The 26,290-nt window shown below is 40.8% G+C and overlaps 1 protein-coding gene across 1 annotated transcript in view; it reads right to left on the bottom strand.

The window, feature by feature from the left end:
- Positions 1 to 607: 607 nt before the first annotated feature.
- The window catches only part of UROC1 (urocanate hydratase 1), a 37,023-nt gene continuing 11,340 nt past the window's right edge, over positions 608 to 26,290 (bottom strand). Inside the window, exons 5-20 of the mRNA XM_062500731.1 lie at positions 24,621 to 24,749; positions 23,883 to 23,944; positions 22,916 to 22,982; positions 22,274 to 22,417; positions 18,518 to 18,606; positions 17,989 to 18,051; positions 17,631 to 17,810; positions 17,044 to 17,141; positions 16,721 to 16,793; positions 15,520 to 15,641; positions 10,988 to 11,058; positions 9,948 to 10,046; positions 9,418 to 9,517; positions 6,565 to 6,646; positions 1,340 to 1,439; positions 608 to 742 (exon numbers count right to left, since the gene is read on the bottom strand). Of these exons, the coding sequence (XP_062356715.1) occupies positions 608 to 742; positions 1,340 to 1,439; positions 6,565 to 6,646; positions 9,418 to 9,517; positions 9,948 to 10,046; positions 10,988 to 11,058; positions 15,520 to 15,641; positions 16,721 to 16,793; positions 17,044 to 17,141; positions 17,631 to 17,810; positions 17,989 to 18,051; positions 18,518 to 18,606; positions 22,274 to 22,417; positions 22,916 to 22,982; positions 23,883 to 23,944; positions 24,621 to 24,749 (1,614 nt within the window). The remainder of the gene's footprint in view (positions 743 to 1,339; positions 1,440 to 6,564; positions 6,647 to 9,417; positions 9,518 to 9,947; positions 10,047 to 10,987; positions 11,059 to 15,519; positions 15,642 to 16,720; positions 16,794 to 17,043; positions 17,142 to 17,630; positions 17,811 to 17,988; positions 18,052 to 18,517; positions 18,607 to 22,273; positions 22,418 to 22,915; positions 22,983 to 23,882; positions 23,945 to 24,620; positions 24,750 to 26,290) is intronic.

The following is a 26,290-nucleotide window of genomic DNA, read 5'->3' as shown; positions in this document are numbered from 1 at the left end:
TCCACAGTCCTGAGGACTGTGTGCTGTCCTGAGACTGCAGCCCATCACACCCCCTCTGCAGCAGCACAGGCAGGTTTATGTGTGTGATGCCCCTTTCCATTCCAAGAGGTAATGGATACAGTGCCAGGAGATGGAGTGACATTCCAGAACAAGCCCATGGGGGGAAGGGACTCCTGCCACCGTGTTCGTGTCAGAATGAAGCCTGTGTGCTGTGCAAGGGCCATGCTTAGCATGAGACAGGACAGCTAAGAATTACTTTTGTACACATATTAATTTATATATTATCAAGAATAAGTGACTGTTTTGTTGTTGGGGCATTTTTTTTCTATTTAATTTTCAGGGAGAAAATTTCCATTCCTTTCCCATCATGAACAATTTCTTATTGCAAACATTGTTCCAAATATGTGGGTGAAAAGGCTACTCCCGGTGGACCTGTCACAAACACAAACAGATTTTCCCCATTAGTAAGTTAGAGAGGAAAACAAGAACTCAAATGGAACAGACATTTGCAAGGCTTTTATCATTTGGCCAGAGAGCAAAAGGATATCAAGGAAGCAATTTGAAATATATCTGCAAGAGCAACATTGCACCTGGACTACCACTAATGCTACAGGGCTTGCTCCAAGAGGTTCTCATCCACCACCTCGTGAGGGAGAGTCACCCTCAGTGTGCCATTTTCCTTCATTGCCTGGCAGATGGTTTCATAAGCAAAGGCATTTCCCGACCAGCAGCGCCTGGCAACCTGTCAGACAATGGAATGAAGGAGTGTAAAAAATCAGACATTTCTCTTGCCATACCCACCTTGTACCATATTTGTGCAAACACTGGCACCCGACTCGTGACAATAAATCTTTCAACCCTCTGCCAGTTTTTAGTTTCCCTTCTGATTTTGCAAGTTGTTTTTGTAATACTTCATTTTTATGAGCAGTATTTGGGTAGACATGGTACTTTTCCATGCATAGCATTGGACACATAAACACTGGTAGAGCCAGGTACTTTATAAACTTACAAAGTTCCCTCCCCAGAAATAATTGTGCACTCTCTCCCAGCTCTGTAAAATGAGCACCAGCTTTAGATAACAGAATCATTTAAGCAGTCAATGCTTTTGTAGTGGGATAAATATTTTAAAAGGAAAATGTCACTTCAATGCATTTTCAGCTATGAAATCAGGGGGCCAAATTCTCTGCCAGCATGAAAGGATGAAATTCCACTGATAGCTAGAGAAATCATAAACCCCTCTTCCATCAGCAAAACTCTGTGCTTTGATTTATGTACAAGCAAGATTCCCCAGATTAAAAAAAAAATAAAAATAAAGTATACATATATGAATTCTGCTTACTCCATTGGAAACATCCCAGCTTAGCATCATCTTAGCTCTTTCTTCAGCTTCCTTGGACCCATCCAAAACCAGGCCAAATCCCCCATTGATCACTTCACCCCTAAAAGAAAATGTAAGTGAATGAAATATAAAGAAAATGTAAGAGAATAAAAAAAAATAATCCAAACCAATACCACAAAATTTACAGGAGTACAATTTGTTTGATTGTACTGCAAGAAGAAGGATGAGAATACAGAAATTATTCTGAATATGAGACTATCAGTGATGTTTTATACTTCCGAAAAAAGAAAAAGAGTGTTTAGCAAGCAAAGACCTAATTTCCTGACCTGCTGCAAACCTACTCCACCTTTCTTGTAATGCCCAGCTGGCAGTGAGGATCTGCTCCAAGCAAGGATACCAAAAGTTAGGCTTGCTCTACATCTCCTGAGTCCTGAACTATGTACTGGCTCTAAAAACAGGTGGAGAGAAATTAACAGATCTGATGGGCCAGAGATTTACCTGTCTCAGGGTGTTTTTTAAGGTTAAGCTCCTCATGCTTGCTACACTACAGCTACCATCTAGCCAGGACTGGGAGGGTGACAGCATACTTACAGCAGCAGGCAGATGGATCTGTTTGTATTCTCTTGGGACAAATGACAGAGCATAAGCATTTTATTAAAAAAGTGTTAACCACCACTTAATGCACATCTGCCTCAGTCACTTCCAAAACAGTCATTCATTTTGTATGAGATACAGAGATGTTTAAAGACATCAATGCCAACTTTTCAGGAAGCAGACTTACTGGCAGAAGAAGAACAGAAATATGTTAAAATGAACAGATTATTCTTGGGAGAAATAACAGTCTGGTTTTAAAGGACAGGGAAAACACGTAGAGAAAAACATCTTGTCTGACTGCAAAATCTGGCCTGCTCAAGTTCCCATTCCGTGGCATATGGTGAATAGTGGTGGATGCAGCTGGGACATTAATCTTGATGTAAATCTGTGAGAGTTCTGGCATTAGAGCTCAGCATCAGCAATACCTGAGGGACAGGGCATATTACACAACAATACACGGTATGAGAGACTAATGGGAACCCCTGGAGGCAGGATTTTGTTCTCTGAATTTTGTAGTTGATATAAATTTACAAAATTTCCATAGAACAACATCAGACATGTCCATTAATCAGATAAGAGTTGAGAGTCTTCCAGTCCAGGAAGGAATTGTTTCTTAATGTGCATTTTCTACCAGTAACTTGAGCTTCTGAGGAATCAAGGAATTGAGGCTAAACTAGAGTCTCACAGACCTGAGATCTACTTCTTGAAACTAGAACTCACGTTTTCTCAGTTTCAGTGGAATGTTGTTACTCATGTGATGTTAATTGCCTTTCTACTACATACATACAATACCTGTGTGTTGAGTAGGACCCAATCACAGAGCTCAGCAAGGAACTCAGGGCTCCAGATCTCACCATCATCACACTACCAACCTGAATTCCCTCCACTTTTCCATTAGCAGGTATGTCACTATTACAAATGCATTCTACGTTGAAAGGCTGTCTTCTTGAAAGTGACAGCTCTCACAGCAGAACACCACTGAATGAATTAGGTTTTTTAACTGGAAAATTTTAAACAAAGTCATATTTTCAATTGAGATGTTTGAATATTGTAAGATCTGACTCTTCAAAATAAAATTATTCTTTTTGATTGACACTGTCAACTCTTTTCAGCCTGGAATTTAATTCCCAGGATGTTTTTACCGTGTGAAGTCTTTCACTAGTTCTGCTCTTAGTCTCGTCTGAGAATGAATACAAACAGCCAGGCATCTGTATTTCTTGCAAATTCTACTTTTTTAATAGCTCATGTTGTTACTGGCCTCTCCAAAAGAGGAGACCAGACTGGCCGACAACAAATGTAATTGTGCCAGGCCGATTACTCCACCATACTCTGCTGCTCCTGTGTACAGAGACCAAAGAATAGAGCACTGCTCTTTACTGTCAAAGTCACAGAAATCCAGACCTCTGGACAGGTATTTTATAAAGATATTCCATATAGGAAGATGATGTTCCTTCAGTGGCAGCAATTCCCTCTGTCCACAGCATCCCAAGGAGCAACCTTTGAAGCTTAGGCATGAACAAGGAGCATCTGATCCACCTGCACTCAGTAAATTTAAGGCCTTTCCATTGGTTTCCATGGAGTTACTCCAGTGCAAATCAGAATCACTCACCATGATCTATTCTACTGTCTAAAATCACTCCTACATTAATTGCCAATATTTTTTATGATGGATTTTCTAGAAAAACTTCTCTCTGCCTCCATTAGCATTGGGTCACATTTTCAGGTAATTAAAGAAACATATGGCATTTTGACCTAAGCTACCTCCTATAATTTCCAGGCATCTCCTTTTAAGATGATCAAAGAAAACAAGGCCTCTCTCACAATCAAGATATCACACACAGATCAATTCTTAAATTGCTTCTGCCTTTTTTGTTACTACAGTTTATCCAGGCTCTGTGCTAATGTACATTCTCCAGCAAACAAACAGGCAGCAAAAAATTAATGACAATCACTTGTTGTAATTATAGTCAAGACTACGTTAATCTTAAGTCTCTCCCAGAGTACATGTGATGCAGATTGCAGCTAAATAAATATTAATCCTGCTTTTCCTGTTTGTCTCACAAGGCTGTAACAGAAAATAAAGCATGTAAAAGGCACTTGTGCAGTCTCAATGGGAAGACACAGCAGAGCTGCCAGCAGTTGCAGGCAAGCCCAGCCTCTGCAGGGAGAACTGGCAGCTAAACACAGTGCAACTACCCATTTCTGAACTCCCAGGGCAGAACCTTGACAATGACAACTGGATTTCTCTCTAATCAACATGTATTTTTGTTTATAAATACATATAGACTTCCACTTTCACATTTCCAAATCAGCTGATGACAAAGAGTTTATCACACATATGGAGATTTCTTTATGGCAACGTCGGGTGGATTTTTAGGGCTCCAGAGGAAAAAAGCAAAACAGTTTTAAAGGCTTAAAAGGCATCTATCTCTTCCAGGCAAAGAAAGCAATTTTTTTATGGTTGGGAGTAGTTTTTCTTCTTTAGCTACCTTTAAATCATTATTCTCTCTCCTCAGAAGGCAAAGCAGTGCAGCCCTTTCACCAGCCAGGGTGGTGCCACCTTCCTTAAGCCAAGCAGAACCACCTGCCTGGCCTGGCTTTGGGGGCTCTCCAGGCCAGGACACTCAATGAATGACAGGACATGGTCACAGCTGAGCCTCAGCATGGGGCTGGTTAAGGCTCTGCAGAGACACACCTAATGTTCAGGTGCTGCATTCTGCACTGAGGCAGAGCAATTTAATCGGAGGGCTATGACTGCCCCAGAGCAAGGTGAGCAGATACTGTTCTGCAATGACAGGCCTCCAAGCACCTATAGGAAATGACAAAAAGGAGAACCAAACCCTGATTTTCCAGAGGTGTTTTGATTTCAGTGAATAGCCACACACTAATTTTCTGTTGCATTACATAAATTACAACATAAATCTGCTCTGTCTTCTGGCAAAGTTTCTTTTAATGATGCAACTCCACTTACAAAACAACTAAAAAGAATAATTAAAATTACAGTGTGGTCAGGGCCAGTTTTCCAGAGCTAAGGGCAGTCTCACCATTCAGCCAAGCTGTCTTTGAATGGCACAAAGAGCTAAAAGTGTCCAGGAAAGATTGGCTTTAGAGAGACCAGAAAGCAATAGGATCATTTGTATCCTTTGAATTAAGGATCTTCAATGCACAGAACATCAATAGCATAAGCAGTTCTTTTAGTAATTCTAACAATTATAATTATCATAAAAGTATGCCAAATATTTTCCACAACATGTTGTGGAAAGTGATTTTCTTTGCTTGTATTTCATAAGCAGATATTTTAAAAGGTTAAACTCAGCTGAGGAAATTTAGACAGAACTTGTCTGCCGCTACATCTGGAGCCTCAGATTGAGATGACCAGAGTAGGGAGACATTCTGGTATGTGTTTTCCATTCAGAATTATGGAAATTTCGAATGAAATAATGGCCGTCGGTCCTTATCACTGAAATCACCAAAGGCAAATCTTCATTCCATGTGTTTAAGTCCTCAGAAAGTTTTCCCTGTGTTAAGTTTTGCTCTCTTGCACCCTTCTATACCTTCTAAGTAATTGTGTCACAGAAATCAAAGAAATTAAGAGTACAGGAGGGAGACCTTCAGCTGACCTGAATGGATATTTTCTAGATTGAGCTCGTCCAGATGAATAACAATTAATTATCATAAAATGCCTCTGAGAATGCCGTCTGCTACAAGTTCTTTGGCTTTCTGGTTTTGGCATATTCCAGCACTGTTTGAAACAGGGAAGTATGAGGGTTCCCCATGGTATTTAACAAAAGGTTGTGCCTCTTTTGATTCCTGACACCACCAAATGAAGACATGACTCTAGATGGGAGAGGCTTTGCTGGAATATGATGGAAATACAAACCAGAACCAAAAACTGCAGTATGGCCAGGCTTTCCTACTACCTACATCTCTGCCAATCCAGGTAGCCTTTCCATGGCATATGGAGGAGATTAGTTTCCATCTCCATATAGATTATTTCCTTCATTCTGCTTTTCAGTTTAGGCACGTGTCTTAGTTCTGCATGTCATATGAAAGAGGTGTTTAATTCAGTCCTTACTTGGCCAAGGTCTTTAATGCTACTGGCCACAAGCAGGGAGAAAAATATTGAGGGATTTGCTGGCAGCTGAGCTGGTTTGTCTCAATAACCCTTCACTGCACTTCAGCACAGGAGCATTTATATTAGGGTCCTTAGGTCACAGGTTAAAACAGAGTTTAAGAGGAGACCTGAGCATAATCCGTCCACTGACACTCTGGCTGTGCTTGTGTGCAGACAATGCTGGAAGCAGGATCTATTCAAAAAGACCACGGCAGACTGTCCTTGTTCATCAAATAAAGTTCTTCAAACTGTGCTGTGGCCAGTGTTCAAAAAACTTTTTCTGGACATATGAACATTAATTAGAAAAGAGTCATGCTTTAGAAAAAGCACCATACTTTGCTTTATAATTTGTCCTTTCAGTCCTTGATTCCAAACCCATCCTTCCCACCATCACAACACTGTTCCCCTCTGGTACTACACATCTTTTCAGCAGTTCCTGTGTCTCCTCCCCACACACGTACACAGCAGTAGGAACAGGATTCAGAGCCCAGCCTTAGGAACACGAACAAGCTCTTACCAGCCAACCCCGCCGCCGTTGTGCAGCGCGACCCAGGTGGCTCCTCTGAACGAGTCTCCCACAAAGTTCTGCACTGCCATGTCTGGGAGGAGAGCAAAGGTGTTACTCATGGGCCACGTTCATTTCTGCGTTGTGCTGCTCCCTCCTTCCACCAGCACCTTCCCTGGGGCTGTGGGAAGGCAGGGATGGAGACAGGTTTGACTCACAGCTTCTCTCACAGATACACACTGAACATCTCGTTCCTGGGAGGAGCAGGTAAGAGATTTGTCTCCCGCTCTCTGCCCTGACTTTGGAAGAGACAAATGCCAGTTTTACACTGTGGTTTATGGGAGTGCTGGTGATTCCTGCATTTGTGCTCCAACACAAGCTGCTGAAGGACCTACCACTCTTCAGCTCTCAGATACTTCTTCAGGGTGGAGACAAATACAATGCACTCCTTTGGGATAGCTCAGTTGTGGAGGAACAGGCTGGACACGCCCATGTGTATGGATTCAAAATGGGCAGGACACCTGGAACACTATGCACCTTGCAGTTCTCAGAAGTTCGAAATGTTTTCAGATCAGAGTGCAGAGTTACTTCAGCCCTGTGCAGAAAGCCAGCCTAAAGCTAAGGAGTTGCATTCTGGGGACAAAGTTGGGATGAAAATTATGTCCACTCCATTTCTCTGAACATGTGGGAATTTTACCCTAAAGAGGAACTGCTAAAACCACTAAGAAGGTTGTCCATGAAAACCCCCAAATAAATATAATCCAGTAAACAAATATAATTTCATTAATGAATGATTTCACTGAATTATTCACTAGAATTTCGTATACTGACTGCAATTTGTGCTAAAGCATATACCCAGAGAGGTGGAAAGAGGTGCACACAGATGATAAGAGCAAAATTTACTGAAAACATCCAGATTTAATTCAAGAAAGGTTCAATATATAATTTGCCATATTTTTAACAGCAAAAATAAGAAAAACAACACTATCCCCACCAGCCACATCTGCAGATGCAGTTATGTCCCTGATGAAGAAATGATTTTACTTAAGTGCTAATCTATGTTAAACCCTTTCACAAGCTCCATTATAGCATCTTTTATCTGACATTATGTCGCTTTAATAACCCAATTACCATAATTACAGTGCTGTTAAGATTGAAAGGGAGAGATCTAAATCACTATATTCTCTAATGTACAGATTTTCTCCTCAGCCACTGGCCTGATGAGAGTGGAGGCTGGACAAGGAGTGAACAAACTATGCTATAACTTGCTGCTCCTTGGCTTTGATAAAGGTCGCTGGCTGCAAATGTCTGTGCTGAAATACATTTTGCAGAGCAGCAATGACCCATCAGGCTGAGGTGCTTCAAAACAAAATGAGACAAAGAAACATTATGGAAATGTCCTGTGTGTTAAAGAGGAGTAAATTTCACCCAAAACTGCTCAAAAGTTGTGTTTAAACAACAGGGTAAAGGAGAGAGGAAGACCAAAGATGTTCTTTTGTTGTCTCCAGAGGTTCATCTGGTAAAACAGATTTAGGCCTGATTTTAAAGACCAATGATATCAGTGGCCAACAGGCTTTAGATAAGCCCTTGAAGAAGGCAAATGGATCACATAAATCACAAAATGCAAAGAAAACCACAAAGTATGATGAGCAGTGGGGTTTAGCAAGCCTTGTTTCTATTGCCCTCTTCTGAGGGCACTGCTTGATGATTATTTATGTTGCTAAAATGAATACATTACTTTGAATTTCTGTTCTCTGTGCAGCTGCACCATTTTCTCAGCTTGTCACAAACAAATATTATTCAAGGCATCTATCTATTTGACCTATTTGAAGTATTCAACATGATGAAAGAGTGTTGAAGTGGGACTGATAGACACAGTTAAAAGCCTCATTTCACCAGGAAACCCAGTTAATAGGGAACTTTCCTCCTTAAAATTGAGCCATAATTTGGTTCTATTATGAATTCCCGTAATGGAAGTAATTCAATATGCTCAGCTTCCTCAATCATAATTTCTCCTCCTACAGCAGCAGGTCCTCCAATCTCACACCATTTTGTGATTGTCAGTTCATGGCAGAGAAACACCACTGGGCTAAAGCTATTACCCTAATTTCCACTTCACAGCTGGAAAATTGATGAAGATTTAGGGTTAAAAAGTGCTTAGTGCTGCATTCCTTTTTTTCAGGTCTCCAACCTGATATTTCTTGGGTTTGGTTCTCTAAAAGATGGTTTCACAAACTGAAAAACAGAGTCTGGTTAGCTCAGGTCAGGTGTGCAGAATTAAAAGCTCCTTTTGTAGAGCAAATCTACTATTGCCTGCAGTCACATTTTAGGTGAGTAGCAAGGCCTGACTTCTATTCTTATGCCTTTACTATCAGTGTTCCCTCAGAACCACAAAAGTTCCTTTCAGAAACTCCAGACTTGAGTCCTCAGGCAATGGAATGAAAACAGCTGTGAACATCTTTGCTTTATGCAAAATATTATTATAGACCTAATGTTGATCTTGTGAATTCCGGGGAAACATGGCTGTAATCAGATCACATGTTTGAAAAAGTGAGATTCAAAATTAAAATCAAACAGAAGCTACAGTCCTGTGAGAATGCTCTCCATTTACATTCAGATACATCTGGTGCATTTTCATGGAATTTCCAACAGTGTTCCGGACCTCTCCTATGTAACCAGCTCCACATTCATGTCTGTATCACTGTTAAATCCCACAAAGCTTCTCAGGAAATCTGATTAATTTGGATTAAAGGGTGTTTTTCAAACAAAAACATGTAAAAAATGTTGCATTAAGAAAAAAGTTATTTCTGTTTTAAAGTCATTTCCTTGTTGGCCCAGGCAGACAAGCTTCAGCTGTTCACTGACCTGCACAAAAGGCTGATCCATCGTAAATGTTTGACGTTTCTCTGAAAGGGCTGTCAGTCCCACTCACATCGTGGTGATCTCTGCTGAGGACTACTGGAGCCTGGAAAAGGCCAAGGACAAGACAGTGGAATCCTTCACACACTGACACTGCTGCTGAGAACCACTCTCTGCTCAACTCGCTTCTGTCTTAAGCCTTAATGTTTGGGACCCTACTAAGGAGTTACAGTCCCTGCTTTGTGCTCTCAGCAAATCACAGAATGATGTGCTGAATGTGTAGGTGCCCAAACACCAGATTAGGCAGTTTCATCATGAAACAAAACTCCAGAGAGTTTCTAAATCCACCTCTCTCCTGTGACAGAGCACAATACTGGTGGCAGGCAGAGAGGGCTGAGCTCTAACACAAACTGGCCCCATGTAAATGACAGGCACTCCTGCTCTTACTGCTTGAAGCTTTGTCCTTTCCCACCTGCCACCCCAGTCTCAGATATGAAACACAATTACCAGAGCATAGCAAGACAAAAGAGACAAACCTTAATCTTTCCTTCAGAAATGGCTCGATTAATAGCCACAGCTATAGACACACGTCCCTTCTGATCAGAATATAAGATTCTGGCTTGAGAGCCAACGACCTGGAAAAGAAAAATAACAGAGGGATAAGGTTCTTTGCAACTGGCTTATCTTCAGGTCCCAGATAAATGGAGTCACAGGAGTGACCCCTTTCCTTCTATAGAAGAAAGTACAGATTATTTCCTCACCAACATCCAGCTTCCATAAAAAAAAAAATAAAATCTCTCTTTGAACTTAGTTTTATCACCACTCACACAATCCATGAGATGTATTTCTGTATTTAGCTGCTACTGCCCAGTAAATTCCACTCTTTAACTCAACCTGATTGCTAGACTATAATCCCCCTATCAACAAATCCCTTACCAACAGCTGAGCAGCAGAGGTTTGGAACTGGTGATGGTGGGCTGCAAGAGGAATGTGGCAAAGAACATCTGTCCTGCAAAGCTCTGCTGTGCTTTCTGATTAGGAGAGCACATAGGAGCTCTACAGCATCACTTGCTGGCTTCACAGGGAGAGCCTGCCCAGAAAGGAAAACAGAGGAAGATCCACTGGTATCCTGCTTCCCACAATGCAGAAGGATGGCAGCTCTTCAGCCCTAGCACCTGTTTTGGAAAGGGTTCTGGGAACTTGTGGGTTCCCAAGCACGTGTGTGGAGCTTGGTCCTCAGCAATGGCAAGGGGGATATTTTGAATAACACTGTGAAAGAAAGGTGGACATAACTGAGGTGGAGGCTGAATCACAGATATGTTTCACTCCAGACACAAGAGTAGATACTGCTGGATTATTTTGACATTTCCAGATGAGGAAGTGAAGAGCTTCTTCAGCTCAACCTAAAATCTTGCTGGGAAGAGAAGGGTGTCAATTGTCAACCCCTAGAGCTACAGACTACATTTCCTGTAGTATTGGACAGATTTCTGTCCATTCCTGATTTTCACCCCAGCATTCAAGAACTGCACTCAGGACCAGGAGCAGCCACATCTGCTGCAGGAGGTTGTGCACTCACCAAGCTGTGCCTGCCGGCTTCCCGAATCCAGCGGATGTTGTCATGGTATTGCTGCTTCACAGATGTGCTCACTTACAAGAGAAAACAAGAAAAAAATACACTTTGAAAATTAATGCAATGTGTTCTAAAATTACTTTAGCTCATCTGGCAGCACTAGGGAGTTACATTCTGCTCTCAGATACAAGCACGCATATAGGAAGTGCTGTATAAAGTGTGCAGCTGATGCAGTAACTGCATCATATATTTAGAGACAAGTACAAGATGCCACTCAGGGGACAGCTGGAATGGTAACTCCCATTTGGATCTTCAGCAAACTAAATTAAACCTTGAAATACAGTTTATATGTACTGTTCATTTTTGATCACCTGTTTTACTGCCTACTAAATGCCAATCTGTTCCTAATCTTTACTAAATTAGCAGTTTCATCAAACTCTATGACATTGGGTACTGCGATCCAGTCTTGTAGTGAATAACTCCTTTGAGGCAGACAGCAGAAATTCTCAAAAGCAGCTCACAACATACACTTGAGGGTAAGTTACACAAATGGATGCCATGTCTAGGAAACAGACTGGCAGCACAGCAGTTATTCTGTACAACATGGTCCTTGGACGTTTTCATACCAAGATAAAACTGCGGTCTTTTATCCAACAGAGATTTGTTGCCTCACATTTCTATGGAACAAAAACTGCACAGGAAAATTTATTATGCAGTAGTTACTTTATGTGTGAATCTACCTTACACCTTGTTTTGATTATATGTTACCTAAGAAGACAAATATATGATAGGTTAGCATTCTCCAGCTTCTTCCCATTTATATCTGCCTGATTCCATCTCAATCAGCAAAACTGAAAAGGAATAGGAATAAAAATATTTCAAGTGAAAGACAATGAAATAGGGCACATATCAGTTAGATACATGGTGACCTCAGCACAATCAGCTGCCTCTAAAGGCACAGCACCATCTGTAGTGAGTGAGACACAAAAGGGATAGGGGGTAAGGAATGGGATAGAAGTGTTGTTTCACTGTCCTCATTTAGGGGGTTTTATAGCTCAGAGGGGTCACAGTGGCTGATGAAGTTGCTGCCTGTAAGATCTGTGGGCTAAGCAATGTCACATTCCCTTGCCCTAACAGTGGCACTCAGCTGGCCTGTGGCAGGCTGAGCCACAGTGACCTGTTCATGCACTGGAGCTTCAAGTCAATCATCTTTGCAGATGGCAAGACAGAATATCCTCTGTTACTTTCCAGCTCTCACCCCTTTTGATGGCAAATTTTAACATGCTGATAACTTATGTTTCAAAGTCAAGCTAGAGAAACTGCACACTGCAAACTTGAAATGGTCCCTAGGAAGAGTGTTTGCACTACTGCTTCTGCACGACAGCAGTTCTGCAGGGTAAAAGTAGGAAAAGGAAAGAGGAAAATGCAAGAAGCTCACATTGAACCTGTGTGAAACACTTTGTTTAAGGGAAATGAAAAATATACTCATTCCTGCAGAGGCAGGCCTTCCATACCAAGAGGTTTAATGATCCTAAAAAGAACTGTCAGTGCTTGAGGGGTTGGCCTCAAGTGATAGCTTCTAAACTCTGCAATGAGGATTAACATGTCAGCACTTCACTTTGCAGGGAGTGGAAGATGAAACAGCTGCTAGCGTTGTCCTAATAGGATTGTGCTGCCATTCAGAAGCTTTAAGGAAGCAGCCTCTTGAAGGTAATGGGTAGTGTTCACTTAGGCGACTGTAGACATGAAATGGGAGTTTATTGGAATATCTAAAAACAAAAAAAAAACCACAAAAAAAAACACAAACAAAAAAACCCCACCAGAGAATGTGTTCCTTTCTATCAATTTTATAAGCTGTATCAGAGAACACTTGCCATATTTTACACTTCACAGTGGACAGACTTACAGAAAAGATCTTACAGAAGAAAAGCTCTACAGAACATATCCAGAAGAGAAGCCAGATGAGAATACTGGCTACAAGGACCTATCTCAACACAGCACATCTGTCCCTTCCAGCCAGCTCCAGTAAACAGTTGGATTTCATCAGTTATCCCTGGGGAAGTGAGGAATACTCCCTTTTGTTTAGTCTTATTTCCTGCAAGTGAAAAAAAACTGATCATTTTTTTCTAGAAAGACTTAAGGGTAACTCCATGTATCTCATTTGCTAAATTGCTGCCTCCACTTTCCCATCCCAACAGGAATGTGTTTTGAAGTCAGACAAGCAACTGTATTGCCTCTGGTATTTCATAGCTCCTTGTACACAGCCAGGGTTTAAAATATACTGAAAAGCATTGTGTACCCAGAGAAATTGTCCCAAGGAACACAGAGAGTGGCTCTCTTAGGGAGATTTACATTGTTATGCATCAGTTCAGCCTTCAAATGATCACAGAGGTCCTTAATCCAAGTTACACCCCAAACATCAGTGCTACATCTCTCATACAAAGGCCCCCTTAAAACCTCAGGTGGCTTAAAAGTAGAAGCAGATAATAAAACTACATAAATCTCACAAACTCTGAAAGAAATTCATCTCCTCAAAAGACGAAGAATAGTTAACAGTGGACTCAAGGCCAAATCAAAAGTTTAGACTTGGAATGCAAAAGAGCTCAGCAGTGTGGAGTTTTCACTCAGTTTTTAGAACAGAGTCATTCACAAATTTCAAAGGTAGGCTCAGATTTCAGATGTGTATGCATGTGAGGCTATCCAGACCCTAAAATTTGGTCCAAACCCAGGCCTCATAGAAAGTGGACTGCAGGTGAATTATTCAAGAATATGTATGCATGAATGGCTGTTTATTTTCTGATCAAATTCTGTTTTTCTTTCTCTTTGAATCAAATTCCCATTATCCTGTCAAATTTAACAACAAATCATCTTGCCCTTAAGCCTATTTTCACCTGTTGGGATTTTTTATATGTCTTTTTTTTCCATTTAAATTAAGAATATACAAGCAACAGTTCAATGCTTTTTGTTTGTGCAAGAGGCTCCTCTTCCCAGCTTTACATTACATCTATATAAACACTCACACACTCCTGTACACACACTAACTGATTCATGTCCCTGTCTTGCAATGCAAACCATCCAAAGGTCATACAGTGGTTCAGTACCGAGAGAAGATTTCTGGAAGCTGCAGTGCATGGCTGAAAAATTTCTGCAGATTTCTGAAGACAGATCCAGCAGTACAGTAATGGATTTCACCCTCCCTTCCATAAAGCCAAGGGACCAGGTTTAAAAACATGGAAGCATCAGTACCCACAGAGCAGGCACTTCTGGGTTATTGCATTAAACACAACTCATGGTATTTATTGAAAATGGCTCCTAAGGAAAGATCAGGAAAATAGACAGAACCAAGAACCTTGCAAAGTCAGACCCAATATGCCAATAATTCAGCTCTTGGGAGGAAAAGGAGGCTGGACACCAGCCTTACATATAGGAAGACAAGAGTAGTTTTATTGCAAATGAGAGACATCTGTACATGGTATATCCTTTTTAGAAATACCACCCAGGATTCTCCCAGTGCTTATTGTTCCAGAACAAACAGCAGAGCATTCAAAATGTTCACACTTCTGTTTGTATTTCAATGTCATTAATGAAAAAAAGCAACAAATATCTCAGGGAAAAAATTATTATGTTCTCATTTTCAAAATATGGTTTGGATTTCTGATCCATTTCCTTTTGATCTGGTGGAATTCCTCAGAATTCAAAGATTCTTTTATTGATTCTGGAAAGCACAAAGTTTGGCATTTAAAACAGAAGAGCTGAGGACTTCAGTGCTTGAGGACAGTGACAAGGTTTTGAGCCTGCTGTCTGGTAACTGCAAAGGTAGACAAAGAAAGGGAAAGGGATAGGGTCTTCCTTTCCATCCTGGGAGATCAGGATCAATGTTTGCTGACAGAAAAGTAGCTTTGTCTCAGTTCCCACTCATAAGCAGGGGATGTCAATAGCCCAGTTTCAGGGATGTGGAAGAGTGCAACTCCTAGATCCTAGATCAGCATACAGAACAATGCAGGTGTTCCAAACTGGTTCCACCAGTCAGAAATAGCTGTCAATCGATTAACAAATGACAAAAAATATTACAAAATTGTAATCACAAAAAAATTACACTGGATGGAGCACCACACCCAGGAAACCTGGGTTTCCTGCCACTGATCTCCTTGCTAACCTCTTGAAAGCCTCCCTAGATTGTCATGCCTCATTTGCCTGTGAGACAGGGACAAAGCAATTTGAGTCCTTAAATTCCTCTTGGAGACCTGATGGTGAACGATACTGATTGCTTTAAACTTTCAAGGTGACAAAGTTTAAAACCACCTGTAAAGGCTCTTAACCAAAATTGCTTTGGGATCAACATCCACGGTGGTTTTATATTTTACCTACAGGCTACACTCCCTACCAGGAGTTTAGACTACAGCAAGACTTCCTGCCTACATGGAACCTGGAAGAGCCTGCTTTCCATGTTTTTAGTCAAAGCTAACACATTTCAACTGTGGATTTCCTTTTCTCTCCAAAAGCTCCCCCAGGGAGGGGGGCATGGGATGATGCCTTACCTCCCTGACGTATGGAGTCTTCCAGCACTGACATGGCAATGGAGTCAGTTGTAGCAAGGTCCCGTGGGTCACCTGAGGTACAAACCCAGCGGAATGGCCCAAATCCCAGGGAAAAAATGTCCCTGGGAAGAGAACATGTTTCATTAAGAGATAGCTGAAATTCTTTCCTTATTTATCCTGGCTGCTAGCAGTGCTTTCCTTTCATTAGCTGGAGATGGAAGAATTTGAAACATTTTCAGTGCACTAATCTAAACAGAAGCATCAAGGACCATTAATTGAGAAATTAAACAGTGCTGTTTCATGGAGCCATCCACTGGTGCATAAAAGTATAGTCAAGCCAGAATTTTCATAGTCATGTTGGACCATTCAATCAAGTGCATCATCAGATTAATTGCAGCTTTTCTTCTGTTTCATCAAATATACTCTCCCTGCTGCCTGGTCTTTGTGTTCTTAACCCAGGCTAACCCTGAGTGTATCTACACTGTCAGACAAGTGCAGGTTCTGACCGAGTGCCTGAGTCCAGTCTCGTTTGCTGCCCACATTGTTTACGTACAATAGCGAGACACGCTTCACTTGAGGGCCAGAAGAAAAGATCTAATCTGGCTAGGGCCTTACTCTATGTTCTTATTCACCTGCCATAGGCAAGCTAAGCACAATTCAGAGGAAAAATGATTTATAAATCCAGTCCCTCAACAGATCTCCTGAGCTCAGCTGTTTCTACAAGCAGCATGTGCAGTGTGGGCAAGCAGCACAGCTGGTGTCACGGGCAGAAGAGTGTCCTGTTTCCATCACACTCTTAACTTCAGGGCAGATACAAGGTTTGGATGATTTGGAATTGGTATCTACTGGTCTGAAGAGACAAGGTCCCAGCTTCTAGCACCTAGAAATGGAGTTGCCTCTAGTCACAGTTTGAGGCTGTGACCTGGCTCTTCTTGAGCATAACTGCTTAAGGGAAAATTCATGCAAAGTCAAAATGCAGCTATTCATGCAAAGGAGTGAAGATGTGGATTTGACAATGGCTAGCCTACACTAACTCTGGCATAACACTTGTGAGAGCAATTTTCCTACTGCTGTTGCCTCCTTTAGATCATTTATCATTGCAGATCACTGTCAATCTGCATTAATCTCTGTGGTACTCTCCCTGTGAACAGAGGGAGTCACAAGGCACTAGAGAGCATATTCCCAACTCTGCCCAACCTACCCCATGATGTGCTGAACATAGGAAGGATATCGAAATTCTGTTTTATTTGCTCCTTTTTTTGCAACATCAGCACCTATAAAAGAATTTTAATAGTCAGTCACTTGATGGAGGAAAACTACAAAATGCAAAATCAGACTGCACACAAGTTCCTGTGAAGGTTGTACCTCAGCCAGGGAGGGTCAGGGTTCTCAAAAAACAAGAGAGGAAGAAGGACTAAAGAGTTAGAATAACAATGGCCAACCCTATCCTACTTAACATGCATAGCTGGGAAGATGCATGCAGGATTGTCCTTGTTTCCACCTACAACTCCAGGATCTACTCACCAGCTCTCTGAGCTTCCAAGAGAAAAGCATTGCCATAATCCCAGAAAAACATGCCCTTATCAGCTAGTTTGTTAATAGCAGCGACATGCCTCTTCAGACTGAAATAAAGAAGGAAACAACTATTCTTGAGATCCATGAAATATAAAAAAGGATAATATAATTAACTAACCAAGGGCATGGGAGTAGGGGGAGATAGAGGGAATGGAAAGACCCCAGATAAATTCAGACATAAACCCACAAGACATCAGTTGAGATGCTTTCAGTCTCTCTAGCACCTGTTATCCCCAAATATTGAAGTCATTTACAGTCATTGAGGAAACTTCACAAAATAGCAAAGAGGTGTCACATCTTTCAGCCATGACACAAGCCAGCTCTAGTGATGGAAGCTGATAACAAAAAACAGCTCATAGTACACAAAGCAAGCAGAGAAAAAAACCTGGAAAACAGAACATGACTGTTCTGGCCTCTACCTTGGCCCAAGCTGTACAATTTACCCTTTCTTTCCAGTAGTGGATCACCCCGGGAGCGCATCACTTGAAGAGCAGCTAAACCCAAAGGTTAGGAAGATGTGTGGTCAAAACCTTTACCTCTCTTGTACCAGAGTCCGGAACTTCCCTGGGTTGGAGGAGAGGAGCAGCTTCCCCTCCTCAAAGCCGAGCTGTACTGGGTAGTACCCCCCATTGAATGGGTTGTGACACGAAGTTTGGTCTGACCCCAGGTCAACCAGCAGCTCTCCTGTTGTGTCCAGCTCATACACCAGCCTCTCCCTAGGGGGGACAGCAAACGGAACGCAAGGGTGAAGATCCTCCTTCTGACAGCACTTTTCATGATCATCTAGAGTAATGTACTCAGCACTATAATGTCTTTTCCAAGTTTGGGAACTATTTCCACATTGGCCAAAAAAACAGAGCACTAGTGTACTCATTATCCATTCGTACTACTTACCACAGATCTACCACATTCCCATGGTAACCCAAACTGAGGGCAATTTTATTCTTTCTTGCTTCTCTAGAAAATAATAAAAAAAGATTGGTTGAAGAAAATGCACCTCGTTGTATCTTGAAATGTACAAATCACACACAGAATCAAATCCAGAAAAAAAAAAAGTCTGTAGGTGGTTTTCAACACTTATCTCGGAAACAAATCTTTCAACATTTACATAATTGTTAATCATGGATTTCATGAAGCTTAAGTGATGCTGCGCGTGTAACATTAGTAATAATTGCTCCATGCATATTCATTAAACTAACTGAAGACATGTTTAACATGTACAAATGATGCGAAGCAGCAGCAGTCACTAATAAAGACTGCTGCAGCTTGGGAAGTTGGATTCATGTTCCAAAGCAGACCTGGAATAAGAAGAGGTGTCCCTCAACCCCTCCTGTATGCAGCCTACAATGGCACAGTGCAGGGAGATGTGAAGGGAGGGTTAGGAAGCAGAGATAAACTCACTGAGTCCTGTTACAAGTCGTACCTGAGGCGAGCAATGCAATGGTCCAGGTTGTTGGAGATTTCCATCAGCCACCCCTGCTTGTAACGTTTCAGAAGTGCTGCTTCATCAACCTAAGAGAAATAGCAGAGGTCTTAAAACCCCTGTTTCCCCCATGCAGTCATTTTTGCCTTTAATTTTTCAATTACCCTGCAGGAAAAGTAATGAAAAAGTAAAGGTAATAGCCCTACTGTTACCTTGAGTTATACATATATATAGTAAAGATACATATATATATATATATATATATATATATAAAAGTATTGTTCAAATGCTTATTTATCACCTCTGATTTTGTTAAGCTTTCTGTTCACACTTACTCCAGGCTCGAAACAAGAAATAGACCTTTTTGATACATCACTTCTCAAAATATTTTATGAATCAAAATTTGATAATATGAGATAATATATTTCTGCAAAATTTAAGTATTCCTTTTATTTCTTTTAATTATTATGTTTCAAGACAAAAATATTTCCAATTTATTTTTCAAATTTGGCTATTTTTGGCAAAAATTATATTTTTTAATAATTAAGAAAATATTTTTGTTGATCAGCCCAGAGAGACGTTTCTGCCAGGCTGCCCAAGATGAAGCTATGGTTTGCTGAATAAAATTAACGTTCACTTTTGTTCTTGGACTGCTGGTTGAAAACCTCAACCAAATATGGAAAGAAAAGAGGAAAGTATTTTCCTGTCCCAGCTGCCTAATGCCACTGAAAAATAGCACAGAACAAAACAAAACTACGTCTTTAATTCCCTCTTCCTTGAACTTTGAAGCTCCAAATAAGCTCAATCCCAAATCTGTACTCTTTTTCTGGACTCAGCTGCTGTGTGTGCCTAAGAGACAGGTGGATAAAAATATAAATGGATGGACAGACGATGGAGGCTCTGGCACAGATTCCATATTAATGGTCCAATGTGCAAGCTTGCATATCACTGATATGTTTATAACAAGCTATCAGCAGCATAAGGCAAGTGGCAAAATCATTTTTAACCAATATTCTGTAGCAGCAACAGATTTAAACCCCCCACAGTGATGTGTGTGCATGAGAAAACACAACCTGAGTATCTTCTGGTATTTTACTGAAGCATTTTTTACTTGTCTATAATCTTCCCCCATAATTTGAATTATTTCTCATTAAGAAAGTATTTATATGTAAATTAAATAAGTTCTGTATTCAGGAGTTGCTTGAACACCAGGAAGCCTTTTCTTTCCTAATTATTCTTAGCATGGAACCCCATCCATTATTCTCCACATCACCAATGAAGACTATCCTTCCCAAACCCCAGATTATGATAATAACAGTGTCACTGCCAATGGAATTATTCAATAAAGTCAGGTACCGTGGGGGACAGCTTCTTCTCAGATATTTTAATCAGCACAAGTGGTCTGTATGAATTATAGGAATCAGGTTCATTCAAATCCCCACATAAATACAGATCAGATCTATTTAAATGCTACCACATCCTACATATTTTACTTTAGCTCCCTCTGACATTCCTAGTCTTTCACAGACTTGCTGGCTCAAGAAAACTAGATGCCTTTGAACCACCCTTTCAAAACTATGCTCATTTTTGGATCAGCTTCTCAGTAGTTTAAAAATTGCATAAAGCTGGTGAGCTAACGTTGCCTCCAGTGTAAGCCCAGAGAGCCCAGTGCAGCTCAGAGGAGGTATCTGGGCCTCCACACAATTATTTCATAAAACTACCATCAGCTTCCTGTCAAACAGGAGAGGTAAAATACTTGCACCACTAATCCCTTCTGTCAGAGCTTCAGAATCCCTGGCTGACAAAACGATCTCTTGCACAATTCAATGTAATTTGCATAAATAGTTCCTTAAATCGTATGTACATATATATAGCTATCCACATGTGCTCCTGAGACTCATTTCCGACAAGGATCATCTCACAGGAGATAAAAACCAGGCAATATTCAGTCTCCTGAACAAAATCATCTGCAGCCATAGAGATGAAAAGGACAAAGGATGGCTGCGAATGGCATTCACTGAAATCTTTCCTTTGTATTCCAGCATTTGAAAGACCATGATGGCAGAATTCTAAATAAAGATAATTCATTCATTAATAATTTATTCAATTGTAAATTGAATAAGTTTATTTAATCTGCAGGGAGCACCTGATGAGATCTCAAATACATGCAAATCCCACATGCTAACAAAACCACTTCAGCACCACTATTGTCAAGCTGATGAAGCCAAAGCCTTCCATGAAAGACCTGAGGTAGCCAGAGCAGCCAGGTTTACTGCACATGATGTGGGAAGTCTGACCCACTATGTTTTGAAGCTTAATTGCAACTAAAATAGGTATGATTGTGATATTCTTATTCTTTCCACTGCAGTCTGACATGCCTGCAGCAGAGGTTTCCCAGCTGTCTATAAATTACTTTAGCTGAGAAGGCCAAGCTCCCACTCCAGTCAGCTCTGACTGGAGCTGAGCTCTCAAAAATCCCTTTTTCTGTGGAGTAACCAGACTGAGTATCACATGCAGATACTCAGAAGAGCTCGATGCATCTGGGTCAGCCTTGGATTTGCAAATCCAAAAATGTTTCTCCAGTGTACTGAAACCAAAGCCAGTCAGGAGGACAGAAGCACATGGAAGAGTTTAATTTCTCTTTCCCACAGTCCTTTTCTTCCTTAGCCTAAGTAACAGGCCTGAACCACAATTTTACAATTTTATAAAGCCTTACTTGTTGACAACAACTAAAGATCAGTACTACCATTTTCACAGAATTGCAAAGCAGCAATCTCTCCTATGTGGTTGCTAGAACAGAATCCTGTGATAAGCTTAAGAGCTGAGAAGGGCAGGTATTGGGAGAGCCTAGTGCTAGCTTTTAATGTGAAAATGTATTTCACTCAAAACATGCAGGCATATATACTTTCCCAAATGATGATATTTGTGTTCTACCTTAGATGATATACTTAGGGATATCTGTGGATCAATGGGCCCTATCACACACTATTGTAATTGTATGGGCATTAGCAGTCTTCCCATGACAAATCACTATTAAAGCCTCTTTGTTTATGGGAAGAAATAACTGGGATATTTTAGCATATTAGGAACAGAGAAATTTTCCACAAGATTAAATACTCTCTTCAAAGGTATACTTCAGTAGGGCTTTGGGAACAGGGAAAATGGCACAAGAGAACTTCTCCCCCATCATCATTTTATCTCCCCAGAACTTACCTTCATTGCCTAAAAACTGGGATTCTCATAAGTGCTTATGATTAACATGAAGGAACTTCATTAGTACCAATCTTGATGAGTGAACCATGCCAACATTTTTAATGGGTACTTCCTATTACATCTGATAAGGGTGCTGGAGGCTTTAAAGGTTAATCAAAGATAAATAGCATAACTAACACCTTAACATGGACTGGTTTTGGCATGAGAGAGTGCAGTTCTCATGGGAACTGCCTGTGGAGGTTACGCTATTGCAGGTGAGATGAGGATAGCTCAAATACTGGGAATGGCTCATCTGACAGCATTCTGCATCATTTCTGAAGCACTTGTGAGTCCATGTCTTTGCAGTCTGATCCAATGGGTGAATGAATAGAGAGTGGAATAGCAGTGAAAAATGCTCAGCACTAGAAAAAAAAATACCAAACATATCTTAGAAAACAGTATCTTTACTGGGTTTGGTTTGTCGGGGTTACTTCAGGAACCTGTCAGATGAGAAGAATGAGGGCTCTGACTCAGCCCAAGAAGACAGAATGGCACTGCTCTCACCTCTGCAATGATCCCCACGCACCCAGCAATGACTGCAGCCTTCGCCTGAGCCCCGCTCATCCCCCCGAGGCCAGAAGTGACAAACACCTTCCCAGACAGGTCCTCTGCCTTCAGGTACCGACGGCCTGCATTGAGCACTGTGAGCTGCACACAACAAACACAGCCATCACCAGGAGCCATTTGCACTGGAGCCTTTCCAATTCAAGATCTTCCATCCCTGTACCAAACAGACTTTGAAACTCTGGGATCATCAGCACCACTGTCCTCATTATGCTTATTTCTCTCACCATGAAATAGAATAATCAGTGATTCCCAACATGCTGCTCTTGCAATATAGAGACTTAAGGGTGGCTGCAAAGGAAAACAGCCTTTTTATATAACACGTTTGGTCAAATCATACATCGCATATTGTAGCTAATTATGAGCTCAGATTGAGACCTTGATTGCAAATTCCTTCAGGTCTGTGTTCTGAATAAGACATTTAAGTGAAAATACATTAATTTTTTATGGAGCAGGCAATGAGAATTTCTTTAGTAGCCAGAAGTTCCTCTCACAGCAACCTTGTCCACTCCCATAGCCAGCCACCATGGGAGAAAGCCTCCCCCAAGAGGTACTGACAGAGAGCTTTCCCCAGGTCCTTACCACAGTTCCATGGACTATTCCCTGAGGCCCAATGTAGCAGTAGCTCCCTGCAGTCATCTGGCCATACCTGAGGACAGCAAGGAGCTCAGTGAGACCACACATAGCCCAGGCTGGAGTGACACTTGCACTTGTCCACTTGTGTTTCCAGTACAACAAAAACCCCTCTGTGCTCCAATCTGCTGTTAAAGGTCTGCTGTTATCAAATTCTCAGCTTAGAGTTTTACCATTAGCAATGCAACAATATTTTTGGAGGTGTTTTCAGCTCATTAAATTGAGTTGAAAAATGCATGGATCAAAACCTGGGTGCAAACTTGTCTTGGTGTTCAGCACAATGACTGGGACTGAAGGACATTTTTTCACCTTTTTGGAATCTCTGTGTCATTGGATTTCAGTCTCTCAGACACATGGCCACTTTGGGAGCTTTTAGCCCGGGATGGTTGACCACATTCACACAAAATCCCCAGAGAGGTGGAACAGCCCTTTGGCTGTTTGAATTTATTGTCTCCTTGGCACACAAAAGAATGATAATCTTGTGCTCATCAACAGTAGAAGAGTATGTAAAAATCATTAAAAAAGGATCACTTTCTACTTCAAAGTTTCTCTTAGCATGAAAGAATGTCTTATAACTAGTGTTTTCCACAGACTGCAAAGCAACCACTGAAAATTAGAACTACCAAGTGCTTTAAGTGGGTTATAATTAAGGCTTTAGGCTATTGTTCAGCCAAGCTTCACATATAAACCCAATATTAATTCCTAACAGACCTCAATTACATACTTATATATGTGGCTGAACATAACTCAAACTCTGAAGTAATTCCATTCAAGTGTGCATTAATGCTTTGCAGCATCAGTATTTCATGCAGCACAGTTGAAATCCATCTGCATTAGAAATTTTAAGCAGTCGCTGCTTGATGTCTGAATTATAGTCAAGTACTTGATATGTTTTAATAGTGAGCTATCTTCTTACATTGTTACACCCAAAGCAAACATCTTCTCATATTCATCTCTGGAGGAATAGTTGGGAATAACCTAAAAAAACAACCAAAATAAAATCCACAAAAACAAATTAGAGATTTCAGCAATTCTTTTAAACAGCCTAAGTTTCTTCAACTATTTCTGTAACTTTTACATTCACAGAAAAACAGTTGAAACAGGAGGAGCAATTCAGGTGTTTTATTTCATGTATTCCAGTACAAAAAAGAAGAAAAATATGTCCAGTCTTCCTGGCACTGTGACTGACACACAAGTTTTAAGGAGAGCAGTTGCCCAGCCACAAAACTAACCTGCAGGGAAATGGATATTGAATGGCTCAAAAGACTGGCAGTGAACCAGTATTTCCACTTGTCCACCTTGTCTTCCAAGCAAAGCAGTCCAGGTATCTGAGCCTCTGATTAATAATCATGTTTGCTTACTGAGGGCTTTTTCATCTTCCAGACTGAGCCTAGTTGAACTGTTTGGGGCAGGGAAGTATCTCAGTCTCAGAACAGAGGTTTTCTAGCAAGCAGAAGGTTTTTTTTTCTCCATCACTGCAGATCAGCACGCATGAGGTGACAGCAGCTGTGCTGGGAAAAACGCTGCAGAATTTTGACCCCATATTCTCCTGTCTTGTAGTAAATTCAGATAGCATAAATCATATTTTAACTCAGTCAACACTTGAAAATGAAACAGAATAGGAGGAAAAAGAAAACAAGATGCTCATACCTACCATGCCATTGGTAATAATTAAACGAGGAGCACGCTGGTGGCTGGGGAAGAGCCCCAGAGGATGCCCACTGTACATCACCAGTGTTTGCTCTTCTGTCATCTCTGACAAATAGTGCATTACCAACCAGAACTGAAATGAAAAGCAAGGAAAAGAGGGACTTTTTCTGCATCTTACGTTTGCTGGTTTTTGTGAGGCTGCTAATCTTGGAGAATGAAGGCAGCTATAGGGATAACGAGGTACATTCATATATGGAATAACAGCTCTCAACACATTCTCACTTTCAATACAGTCCTTTAAGGGATATCAGTCACCAGGAAACACAAACCATCAACTAACAAACGTCTGCATAAGTTCCAGAGTAATTTCTCCAGTACAAATCCCAGATATCCTTCACTTTTAAAGCCATTCTAATTTTATCTTGATATTAACCACTTGTATTTGGCACTTTTCTGGCAATCCTTCCAAAGACAAGCTGCAGAATTTTCCCTACAGGAGTGATTAAATACTCATGCTTATTGTTGATCCTAATCTGAAATTCAGCATCTTCTAGTGCAATGAATCGTGTTTATAATGTGCACTTTAAAATGAAATAGCTTTCCTTCTCAAGGGAAAAAAAAAAATCAGCTTTTGTTGTGGACACAGAAGAAAATCCTTGATGCGCCCTGGAGTACACAAATATATTTCAGCTTTATCTGCATACTTCAATAGTTACCCTTGATTACTGCCAAAATGTATGCTTTGACCATGTAAATGGACTTGAAATTTAACTTCAATCCATCACTGCCTGTGACAAAGCCCATTAAACTCCACAGGACTTCTAGTGTGTATCAACTTGGCCAGTGAGAAACTTCCCCATGCAATTTTGAAATTCAACAATTACCTGCAACTGGAGCTTCTGTAGGGACACAAACACAATTTTGACTGGAAATTCTGGGGAGTTCCTTCCCCTCAAAGAGGCAACAGTATCAGTGACAAATAAACGCAGGCACCTAAGATCTGAGGATGTGGCTTTGATCTGAATTAAAAATTCAGGTACAGATTTGAAGCCAGTTCCTCCTAACGCAGCCAATTCCCCAAGCTGCAAGTTCAGCTGAACAGAAAATGTTATTCAAGGTATTGTTTTGCTTTCTATGTTTTGGTTTATGAAAAAATGTTGAATAATTGAGTTTATGTCATAGGACACAACAGGTAACTAGCTGAACTCTCAACTCCCTAGCAGTCAGGGAAAAACATCCTAATGTTTCTCCTAAACAACTTCCTAAAACTAGAAGCTGTAAGGTAAATAGGTCTTTTGGCACTGAAAGGCATAACTAGGAAGGAGGAAGGAAAAGTCTTTCCTAGCTTAAAAAGCAGGTCTGTTATCTTCAGACATGTAAAGTTAGCTCTGGACATAGTTCTTTCATTTGAAATTATCCAGAAGAAAGCACAGGTCTGCATGGATGATATAAACCAAACTGATCCTTTCTACTGTGAGTTTTGCTGTGCTAGAATTTTTTTGAACGCTTTTTTCAAGCTACAAACAGACTAAAATGTTCTGTTGCAACTGAATCATTCATGTGATCACTAGTCTAAGTAAATAAAAATAAATGTGTTCAGCTTTCTCTGTTGAAAACACCTGCAAGTCATAGGACTGGCTTGGATGAGAACAAGAGAAAAGAATATTTCAGGCT

The sequence above is a fragment of the Cinclus cinclus genome, chromosome 12, assembly GCF_963662255.1.
Source record: "Cinclus cinclus chromosome 12, bCinCin1.1, whole genome shotgun sequence".
Lineage (NCBI taxonomy): Eukaryota > Metazoa > Chordata > Aves > Passeriformes > Cinclidae > Cinclus > Cinclus cinclus.
Note: the sequence above shows the minus strand (reverse complement) of the source record. Positions and strands in the feature narration are given on the sequence as shown.